Here is a 12,318-nt window from a genome sequence, read left to right on the forward strand (position 1 = left end):
TTCGGGAGCATCTTCAGAATGATGGCTGCAAGTTTACAATTTAATCAGCGGATAGAAAAGAAGTAAAATGAAGAATTGGCACCGGAAAAGGAGGAGAAAGCCAAGTTGGGTTCACATTTGGTAGTCTTCAATTTATTAAGAGACACTTGAACGGACACATTCTTTCACTTCCACATAGGCAACTGCTCTTAATTAAAATGCATGTAGATGATTTAACTTTGAAAGGACACGCTCGTTCATTTTCCGGAAGGCATATAGCACCTAAACTTAAACGGCGAAAATATGAAAGAAAGTCAAAAATTCGAGAAATTAAGAAAATGTGTATTCTGGTTAAAGCGGCTGCCACATCACCGGGTCAATGATCCTCAATTATATAGATATATATATAGATTTGTAAACAACGTACCTTTTTTATACACCAAAAAAATCAACCCTCAACTCCAAGAATCTTATAACTTGAAGCGAACATCAACTTATTAGGCATGAAATAGAACATTCTTAGAGAAGGCACATGCTAAGTGTTGTACATTTCATAAATCGTTAGTACAGCATTGTTACATGAGGTATAAAGATAAGAAACTGAAAAAAGTATAATAAAAAATTTCAAGATACATTCTCTTTTCTTTTTCTAGGTACATATTGCATGAATTTTTAACATATTGAATGTTCTTTATAAAACAATCACAACTTTATTTTCATCTTGTAAGAATATATAGTATAATATTATACAAACAAGTACTCTTTTCTTATAAGCAGCTTGTAGGTTGTTCTAAACCAGAAGCTCTTCCACCAGCATTAACACATGAAGCTTCAGCTGGATGATTTTTGTAACTTATATTCACATTTTCAAGTGTTATTCCACTGCATGGATTCACTTTGCTACAATCAAATTTTACTCCAACTTCTGTAGCTGATGTTCCATGTATGTCTTGATACGTTATATCACTTATTTTTACGCCCGATCCCTAAAACAAAATGAGTAACATTAGATTAAGGTAACATGATCTTATTTTATCAGTAATCTTATTCGTCATTATACTAAGTTTAAATGTTTAATTATTACCTGATGAGGACAACTTTCATGATTAGGGCAATAATTTTGGTCTATGATAATAGGATTTTGAACATCAGTCATAACTATATGTTGAAAGCGAACACCTCTTACAAAGCCATTGCTAGGCCTTGCCCAAGTTTTTACTCTTACACCATTTTCTGTTCCAGTGAAGGTAACACTCTTTACTGTTACATTTTGGACTCCAGGCTCTTGTAATTTCCAACCTAAGCTTCCAATGCTGCACCAATATCAATTAATTTGAATATAAGCAATCAAAAATCATTGTCAACAAACTTACTAATTAATTAAATAGGCATTTGATATTATGTTTCAAACCTGATTCCGTGGCCAGGGCCACAAGCAATGCCTTCGATCCATAAGTTGGAATTTCCAGGGCCAATTGAAATACAATCATCTCCAGTACCAATATGACAGTTCATAATACTGACTTCAGTCGATAATTGTACGTGAATTCCATCGGTGTTAGGGCTATTTCCTGGAGCTGAGACCTTCACTCCTTGTAGCTTTACGTTTTTGCATCCATCTACCAAAATGTGAAACATTTGGCTATTTTGTGCAGTTACTCCACTGATTATGATGTTGTTTGAGTTGTAAAAGGCCAGTGCCTGCATCAAAATTTAATGTCAAATTGAAACAAAGATGATTGTCTGATGAAACAATCATCAAACTCTCTAGTAAATTGCAAATTTCTAGGGGTTTTCCTCTCTTTTAGAACATTCTTAGGCCTAGTTTGTCCATAATTTTTTTTTTCAAAAATGTGTGTCCGTGAAATTTTGCAAGATTTTTCAAAAATTACAATTTTTATATCCAAATGCCTACTTAATAGCTTGAACTGGAATAAAGTACTTCCCTCCGATTCAATTTTGTTATAAATCCGACACAGAATTTTCAATTGTTTAAAAATAAAGTTTACAAATTTAGAAACTAAATAAAAGTAACATAAGTCACAATAATTAGTAATTTAAATTATTCGAAATACCTTGAGAAAATCATGGTAAAAAAAAGTTTTTTTACTGGACCGATAATAATAACTTCAACAAAAGAGTAACTAAACATACCGTAGTGCCTTTTGGACAATTCTTGTCGGAGGTTTTGCAATCCCAAAGACCATCACCTTGTCCATCAAAGATTCCACCATAGATGGAAACTCCGTTAACTTTTTCGAATTTTATCCAATTTCCGTCATTGCCAATTACATTATAATCAGAGGGAGCTAAGAGAGTTCCATCAATTCGTATAGTAATAGCCTTGCTTTTGCATGTTTGGCCATAAAAGTATGCATTACGAATCAAGTAACTTCCACGTGGCACGTAAATAGTGGCCGGGCTAGTGGATGCACAGGCTGCAGCCCATGCACTTAGAAATGCTTTTGATGAATCAGTTTTTCCATTGGATTTTGCTCCAAATGTTTGGATATTGTACATAGTATTTGCTGCTGATGATAAGTGGAAAAGGAAGATAAAGAGAAGTGAGAAAATTGCTAAAGAACTCATTTTGCTAAAGGGAAAATTGTTAAGGGATGCAAGAAACTGATTAAATGGAGGGTGATGAGGAATTGGAGTAGTTTAGAGGGATATTTATAGGCTTTGGGTGGTTTGTATGTCAATATTATCACTGTTGTACTTTAGTGAATAAATAAATAAATAAAAACGTAAATTTTTAATAGATGCTTTTAGACTTCAAAGAAAGTTAGGTTTTGGGGCGGATTACTAGTGGGTTTTTCTCCCTATTTGGTCATGTTGGAAAAAGAAGACTTTGATTACTATCCTACATATGCAATCACATGGGAAAATCTACCATTGTTGACAACATTAATTTATATACATCGTCAATTTTAAAAATTATTTTACTATCAGGTTCACGCCATATAGCAAAAATTATTAATTTATATACACCGGCACCTAAATAATATTTTAGGGAAGCTTTTTCTTTTTTTTATATATGGAGGGAAGCTTCCTTAAAATGTGGAATTTAAAATCTTGTAAATAAGAACGATTAACTGAAAATTTCTTACACACGGGTGTATATCATTTAAACTCGTTGTTGGATTTGGCACCTTATTTTAAGGAGAAAACTGAAGAGAAAAAAGTTCAAACAGATGACCAGATTATGTTTCTTATACATTTGAATATTAATTACATGTCTTGTAATGTTAGCGATGTAGTTATATTCTGTTATATACTCCTATAAACATTAAAAAGACAGAAAAATAACACCCATACCGCTTTGTAGCCTTCAACTTTCCATTTAAAATTCATACTCCGTACTTCTCTAACAGAGTACTCGATTTAAGAGGGAAACATAGAATTAAAAAAGAGACATTATTTAGTGTGATGTTTCTAAAATGCATTTATACGTTAAATATAGATCAGAAGAATATATTAATCTATTGATGCTTCCATATGATATATTGAAGCTTTTACCCAAATTTTGGCATTGCATTAGCGGTGATTATAAGTGCGGCTCCAACATCACATGCATGTAATTAATTACTGTTGAATTAGGAACTACTTAAGGGAATAGGGTCAAAGAGATAATTAGGTGGATTTATCCTAAGTTGACTGTTGTTTATGGAAAAGGAGATTCCTTGTTGTTCATGGATTATTTTGGTCTATGAGAAGTACATACCACATAGCCTATTAGGTATATTTGGGAGCAATAGTTGAGCTTAACAGCTTGTTTGGATGGTTGTTACCTATTGTATTGTATCGTATTGTTACTTGAACATAATGTTTGTTTTGATTGTTACTTAAATTTTATTGTATCATATTGCTAAATCTGTCGTTATTTAACGACGAAAAGTGTCACTTTATGGAACGACGAATTTGATGTGGTGGCGTTGTTACCTCGCTTTTTTCTCACATCTTGCTCTTTCTTATTATTAAATAATTATATTTTATCCTTTACTCTATTTTTTATATAATAATTATACTCTGTATCCTATTTTTATTCCTTAGTAATGTTGCAACTTTATTTTTCATATTGTTAGTACGTAACATCATTAAACGACAACAAACGATACAATCTATCTAAATATATTCATCAAATAATACAGTACAATGCAATACAATACAACACGATACATTATGAAACGATATGTGACAACAATCCAAACAAGTCCTAAGGAAAAACAAACATGGTTAATTGACATAACTTCTACATGTAAAAATCTTGGAAGGTAGTGGTGCAAGTAGGTTCATCTGAACCTTTTTCGCTGGAAAATTACATCGTACATATAAGGTTAAGATTATTTTTTATGTACATATAGTAAATGTTGAATTTTTGGCTTTTCTGTGTTACTTGTTTATATTTTGATTTTTTCAGTAAAAACCCTGGCTTCACCGTTAAAAAGGGCAATTCACCTTTATATTTAGAAAGATATATGCATTTTATCTTCCAGGTATACTGTCATATCACAATCTTTGAATATAAAGTTTGAAGTTTGAAATGATTGCATTAGTTCTCCAAATAAACGTGTGGAAGTATTTACTACTCCATCCGTTTCAATTTATGTGAACCTGTTTGACTAGGCACGGAGTTTAAGAAAAAATAAAGATTTTTGGAATTTGTGATCCTAAATAATTTAAAAAGGGGCCCAGAGTATTTGTGTGTATGGTTATAAAAGCTTCTTATTAAGGGTTGAAATATAAGTTTAAACAAAATTATTTTTAAATTTACAAATAAGTCATTTTTTTGGAACGAACCAAAAAGAAAATATGTTCACCTAAACTGCAACGGAGGGAGTAACTTGTTGAAAACTTAGAACCAAAACAAAAGTGGACTTTAAGATATGATGGCAATTGTCCTAACCCTATGTAGCTAGCTAATGGCTTGGAAATAGTAAAGTTGTACTATAAATTCAATTATACTGACTTTTTATATACTTTAACAAAAGCCAACATGGAATCCGAAAAACAAGGATACATGCACAGGGGCGGATCTACGTTGCAAGTTAGGGTACTACGATACTGCTCGTTTCGCTAAAATTTCTACCATATACATAATATTTCTGTGAAAAAACGTATAAATGGATAGAATGACACTCAAAAGTCACAAAGTGGAAGTGGGTGCCATTAGTTTAGCCTTCCCTTTGAAGGCTTTTCTTGGCCTCAAGAATGCAAATTTGATTCCCTGCTGGAGCAGCTCCTTTGATTTTTCCTTTTTTTTACTTATTAAGATTTCTTTTATTTTTAGTTGAACTCTAGGGCCTCGTATCTTTTCCTTCTTTTTCTGTTCTTTCCCTCCTTTTATTACTTGTTAAGTCTCTCTTTTTCATTTTTTTTAACTTTCAGTCCTAATTTTGTTTCTATCATTATACCTTACTTTATAAACAATTATTTTCTATAGTAATTTTAATTTATTTTAATTAGAATATAATTTCTTTATTTTTAATAAAACGATATTAATTTATATATTGGAATATAATTTGAGCAATATCTTCTATTTGGTTTTGAAAAAAAATTAAATGGTTTGATTGATAGTCGTTTTGAGTTGAATATCATAGGTTGAATGTTGAATGTTGAAGGTTTTTCTTTGAAAATAATTGTCATATAACTCAACAATTAAGATGAAAAAATAAATAAAGAACAATACAAGTAAATTAATCTAGTCAAACAAAGAATATAGTGTAGTTAAGGTACCCTTTAAGCAAATATTTATATTGGAGGCGCTCTTTCATGAAATGTTATTTTTCTTTTGTATTTTTATTTAGAATGTGTTTAAATTAAGCGTTAAAAATTTGAACTAAAATCGAATTTATTTGCTTTGTGAATGAAAGGCCTATTCAAATTAACCAAAAACTAACCGAACCGACCAATTATTCCTAATCTGTCTTTGTAGCTACTGACATGTATACTGTATGCATAATATGATGGCACCCGCAACCTTCGAATCCTGGATCTGCCTCTGTACATGCATGCATGCATGCATGAAATATGTAGACTATAGTAATTCCTTTTTCACGTCTCCTTTATGCATGCGTGCATGATACAAATCTTTTGGACAAGATACTAATGGTCATAGCTGTAATCAAGGGCGGAGCTAGGCGGGCGGAAGGGGTTCGGTTGAATCCTCTTTGTCAAAAATTATACTATCTTAGTTAGGCTTGTTATCTTCTTTAATTTCATTTGATAATCTTATTTTTGTTCTCATTTATTTATTATTTTTGGATCAAATCGATTCGCTTGTCTATAAATCACGTTATAAATTCAACTGTACCATTTTGCGGGTAAACAATATTAGTAATACGAAAATTGATAATATTTAATTATATGGCCAACTCAAAGATGCATAAGTTATATATGCGGCGATTTTTTAATCCCTGTAGCCAGGGACGTATGTAGGAATTTTTGTAAGCGGTGTCAAAATTTATAGAAGAACGGAAATTATAACTTTCATTATCATACTTCTAGACAAAAAATAGCTTTATTCTAATTCATCACAATTTTTAACCACAAAGATTCTCTCAAATATTTGCAAAAAAATGCACTAGTTGAGGTTCGAACCTTTGACCTCTTAGAGCAAAATCAAGCATATAACCAATGCACAAAAAGATAATTTATGTCAAGTAGTGTCCTTATTTTCTACTTATCTGTTTCCTCACTATTAATACATATATTTAGCAAAGAATTTACCGCTTCGATACACGTGCATCCGCCCTTGCCTGTAGCCAAACAATGCATTATTTTATGCTGGATTTTATGTTAAGATTAAATTTCTTAATCTCTTCAACCATGGGCTGACGCCGCGCCGATCGACTCATGTTAATATATCTCATGATAGTTGCATGAAGAAAAGGAGACGTCAAAAAGGGGTTAATTGCTGCATATTTCATGCATGCACGTATTCTTGTTTTTGGGACTCCATGTTTCAGGTTGGCTTTTATTATAATATCTAAAAGTCAATACATGGATGATGTGAGTGAGCAGTGCAATTTTACCATTACCAGCTGCCAACTAGCAGCAGATGCACATCCAGAATTTTTAGTCTATAAGTTCTGAATTTTAGAAAATGTGCCTTATATATTGAATTTTGAATAAATTATTTACACAATATTAAATGAATTTGTTAATATATATAAGGTTTTGTCCAAAAATACTAATTCTGCTTAATCCGTAATTAGAAATCTAGTATATATTCTCTATACAACATGTTTAGGTCTCTGTTAGGATCGGGAACCCGGGTAGTGCGAAATTTAGCCAAACAATGGTATAATGACAATAACAAAGACAATGAAAGTTGATAATAACGGCAATTAAAGAAGATAAAGAAGACACAAATTTAACGTGGTTCGGTCAAGGTGACCTACGTCTACAAGCGGAGAGAAGCAATTTCACTATACCAACAAGAGTACAAAGAGAGTACAAAATTAGAGTAAATACTCTAATTAATCCCAAATACCCCAAGAGAATAACCTCACAAGATCACTCCAAAGAAAGGGTTCACACAAGTATTTTCCAACACTCACTCTCTTACAAAATACTCTATAATGAAATAAATGAAGAGAAAGAAAGACAAGAGTGAAAAGCTCTTGAATTGGTATGTTTACAAATGAGGAGAAACTCCTCTATTTATAGCAAGAAATCTTTGGCCTAATAATGGATATTATGTCATGACAAATGTCATGATTCAAAAATTTGTTATAATTGATATTATGTCATGACAAATATCATGAAATACAAATTTATTATAATAAATGTTATATCATGATAAATATCATAAAAATTTGGCCATATTAAAGTCTCAAAGTACTCACGACTTTGTTAGGGTTCTTATTAGTTTTTCTGTAAGTAGTTAAATGCTTCAACATGTTCAATAGAAAGAAAAACAAAAAGCAATCATTTTCAGCCGTACCCTTATATATGTTCAAAGATTGTGACATGACATGACTTCCACCTGGAAATCTAATTAAATATATAAAGGTATATTGGTCCTTCGTTGATTTTTACATGTAGAAGTTATGTCAAATTAATTAAAGATGTGTGCTTTTCTTAAGATCAAACATAGCTCCCAAATACCTAGTAGTCTATTTTTCTCTTAGACCAAAGCGATTCATATGAACCTTATCCTCTATATATGGTTTTAATACAGCAGCCAACTTTATGGCGGCTGTTTAATTTGATTCACAATGTAAACCTAAAATATGAAACAAAAAGCTCCTTATCCTCTATCCATTCGAATTGTAATAGTATCAACCTAAAGTATTTTGACCCCACTTAACTTGTTTCAGAAGGAAAAGAGAAGAAAAGGAGAGGAAAGCTAAAAAGAACATTCTTATATAAAAGTTTCCCTATTATGATACTTGCAACTAATGAGAACCTTGGCATTAAATTTATTAACGTGGGAGCCACAAGGTACTAGTGGAAATTTTCTTCTAAATCCTACTTCACATGTTCTTTGTTGCCTTTTATAAAATAAATCTGACTCCTTGGTTTTGATCATATTGCTTTGGAGTTGCATAACGTTGGAAGTTTAGGTCTCGAGTGATAAAGTCATCTTTGTTAATCAGCGCTTTATCCTTTAATGTGCGATCTTTCGATGCAAATTTAGATTTTATTGGGCTCCAATATGAATACTAGATACCGGGGAAATAAACAAAAACGTTGGAAGATTCACCATCAATTGATAACCAAAACAAAAAGAATAAGTTGCACTTTGTTCTTTTTCACCAAAAATAAAAATTGGTTAAAGTTGCAACCTTTTCCCCCTCATCCTTTGGATTATTTTAAAGTCTCTCCTGGCCATAGGTTAGGCACTTGAAGTCCACTTTGTTTGGATTCTGATTTTTTTTACAAGGAGTAAATGCTTCAACATGTTTAATATGGAAAATGCAATGATTTTCAAGTTCCGCAACTTATGTCAAAGATTATGACATGACATTTTCCTGGAAAATAAAATGATATCCTTTTTTCTCCTTCACATAAAGGTGAACTGGTCCTTCATAAAATTTTACATGTAGAAATTAAGTCAGTATACCATCAGAGGCCACTCTGGTACAACATGGGTCCGTGATTGAGGAGCTGGCCAAGGAAGTGAAGAAGATGCGGAAGTCCCGGGCCTCCAAAATGTCAGTGGACAAGATCCGGCGACAGGTTACCAAGATTGTAGCAGTCGGAGACATTCCATTTGATATACGGATACATTACTAGAAATTCGGCAAAAACCGACCAAAGTTGGTCAGTTTTTCAAAAATTTTTTTTTTAATTTTTTTTTTTATTTTTACAATTGGTTGGTTTCCTTTGGCGCAAAAATGCGAGAAACTATTTTTGAGTCCCGCGAAATTTATGTTTCAAGAAACCGACCAACTTTGATCGGTTTTTCAATTAAAATAAATAAAAATTAATATTAAAAAAACTGACCAAAATTGGTCGGTTAATTCGGCTGGTCATTTAAAAAAACCGACTAACTTTGATCGGTAATTTTACTTTTTAATAAAACCGACCAACTTTGGTCGGTTATTTTCGTGCGAAAATACAATTAAAGAGTATAAATTAAATAAAAGACAGTCTTAAAACAAAATGCACCAATGGTCTAGTGGTAGAATAGTATCTTGCCACAGTACAGACCCCGGTTCGATTTTCAGATGGTGAATCTTTTTATTACATAATTAAAATACCGACCAACTTTGGTCGATTTTTTTTGCATTTTTTTTTTTGAATTTAATTGCCGACCAACTTTGGTCGGTAATTTCTGACCAACTTTGGTCGATATTCCTTTTCGACCACAAAAATTTTGTCCACACGTAAATGGTCGCGTTTTGGTCGGTTTTTTGCTATTACCAACCAACGTTGGTCAGTTTTTTTGGTCGATTTTTACGAGATTTCTAGTAGTGATAGACCCGCACCACCCAGGCCCAGCTCCTACAGCACCTACAACATCAACTGGCCAGTCTGAGGAGCCAGACACTGCTGAGGCAGTCCATCAGATGTTCACCAACCCAGCCACTCCCGGACTTGAGGATGATAAGATCCAATTGGTTGAGGCTGAGGTCGGTGCCACTGCTGGGGACACAAAGATGGTTACAGAGCCATAGGGAGTATTCTTCACTCTCACCCTTCTTTTACTCTTATGTTGTTAAGCATTGGGGACAATGCTTAGTTTTATTCGGGGGGGGTTCGGGGGGTGGAGTTTCTTTGACTCATTTTGATGATTATGTATTTTGATAACTATGAGATATTTGTCCTGTAATTAACTTATTACTATTTTCTTATTCTTTCTCATTATGTATATATTCTCTTTTATCTCTCATTATGTATATATTCATTAAGCTTTCAATAGTTTTTCTTTTGCTTTGTAGCTTCTTTATCTTTATGTTGTTTTCTTTTTGAATTAGTAGCTTCTTGTTGATTTAATAGCTTCTGTCTATGTTTTAGTGGATAATAAGCCTTTCGTATTCTTAATGCCATGGTTCTTTTTAAAGGTAGTTTTTGTGTGAACCGGGTGACTCTTCCCAACGATGGATGACATGACAACCTTCTTAAGGGATTGAGTCCGTTTTTGGTGTTTAGGTAATAATAATAGTAGTAATGAATAAAAAGACCTAATTGAGACATACTCGAAGAGTCAAACATGCTTCACTTGGTACCAACACACTTAACTACGTGCTTATGATTAAAAACAAGATTGTTTGGAAAGAAATAGCTCTAGCTAGTGACCTTGTGACTCTTGTGTTGATTTAGACAATCATCGAGTGGTTTAATCAAACCATAGTGATTTTCAATCTTGAATATGGTTTGTAAGCCCTCGACTCTATCCTCTTTAACAATCCAGCTGTGTGGGAGGTGAGATGCTATTATTTCAAGTCCAAGTACTCGTGCTAATGGCCTAGAACTTGCCCCGAATGTGTTTCTAGGTAAAATTTTAAGTTTTGCTTGGCTTGAGAAGTGATTGTATGCTCTCCTTGACCCACCTGAAGTTTTCCATTGCCCACCAATGTTGTTATCCCTAGTCAACCCATTTGAACCTAAAACCTTTCTCATTTGATAACCATGTTTCAAGCCTTTACCCATTTTATTGTGACCCTCTCTTGGCACCCGAGCTTTTCTTAACACTCTTGTAAAACAATTGGCTAAAACGGTAAGTTTGGGGGGGAGACGAGGAACTTGAAAGAGTTATCAAGGCACAAAAAGAGAAAAGAAATGATGAGAAGGAAAGGCAAGAAAAAGAAAGAACAAAAAGAAAAATACAAAAAGAAAGTGAAGAAGTGGAAAAGTTGAAGGGATACAAAAAAAGGTAATGATGCAAAGCATGGAGAAATCAAAGAGGGAGAAATTGAATATCATGATCAAGAAAGAGTGATGTTAAGTCTCTCTAGTTCCCTTAAGGAAAAGAAAATACCTCAAAGAGTTGGCAAAGCATGAGCCGAGAAAAGAAAATGGAGTGCTTAAGGAAAGGTGAACCTGTTCTATCATAGCATATCCAACCTTAGTCCAAAAGCCTTCATTGCATTCCGAAAAAGCCCTACGTGATTTCAAGTTGAGTGAACTTACATTAGTGGTGATCTACATGAGGGGCAAGCCTATGGTACTTAAGGTCGTACTTGCAACATTCTTTTGAGAGAGGTGAGTGAACCTTTCGCAAATCTTTGGATTGAGTGCTAAATTCTTAAGTAAGATGGGCTAATGGAGAGTATAGGAGAAGGAGTTTGGGATCCATAATTACCTACTTAAAAGAGCGAGCTTCCTTGATGAATAAAGTCAACTTTTGATGCTCAAGTGTCACATTAGAACTATTTGTACTTAAAAGTTTAACTTGTTGCCTTGTTGATAATTCATAAGTGGTGTGGGTAATTGTTGGTCCCAATTGATATGTGAATGACTCACTTTGATTTGCTGAAATGGCTCTTAACTTATGGAGGTGGGAACCACTTTATTTGCTTGAGGACAAGCAAAAGCTTAAGTTTGGGGGAGTTGATAAGTGGGGATTTTGACTACTTATTAGCGCCTTTTAACTTTCATTTTAGTCCAAAAGCGTTTAATTATCTTCCCGAAAACTAATAAAATGTGCTTAATGGCAGGAATATTTGAAGATGAACTCCCGAGATGAAATCCAAATCAAGAAGGAGTAATCTGAACTCAAGGACAAAAAAGACATAAAAGCTCAATTGTCAGACCGCAGAATATCATTTGCGGTCGCAGGTTATGAAAGAATTTCCATCAGAGACTAGTGCAAAGAGCGGCCCGCACATGAATTGTGCGGCCGCAAAAGCTGAGCCAGAAGCAAAGTTCAGAGAAGATGCATTCCAA

General features: G+C 33.4%; 1 protein-coding gene across 1 annotated transcript; it reads right to left on the reverse strand.

The window, feature by feature from the left end:
- Positions 1-505: 505 nt before the first annotated feature.
- LOC107799308 (polygalacturonase-like) lies at positions 506-2,620 on the reverse strand. The gene is made up of 4 exons (XM_016622405.2): positions 2,134-2,620; positions 1,391-1,680; positions 1,064-1,292; positions 506-965 (listed from the first exon to the last, which is right to left on the reverse strand). The coding sequence occupies exons 1-4, from the start codon at positions 2,566-2,568 to the stop codon at positions 747-749; spliced, it is 1,173 nt and encodes a 390-aa protein (XP_016477891.2). The 5' UTR covers positions 2,569-2,620; the 3' UTR covers positions 506-746.
- Between the last annotated feature and the right edge of the window lie 9,698 nt (positions 2,621-12,318).

Source organism: Nicotiana tabacum, chromosome 15, assembly GCF_000715075.1.
Source record: "Nicotiana tabacum cultivar K326 chromosome 15, ASM71507v2, whole genome shotgun sequence".
Lineage (NCBI taxonomy): Eukaryota > Viridiplantae > Streptophyta > Magnoliopsida > Solanales > Solanaceae > Nicotiana > Nicotiana tabacum.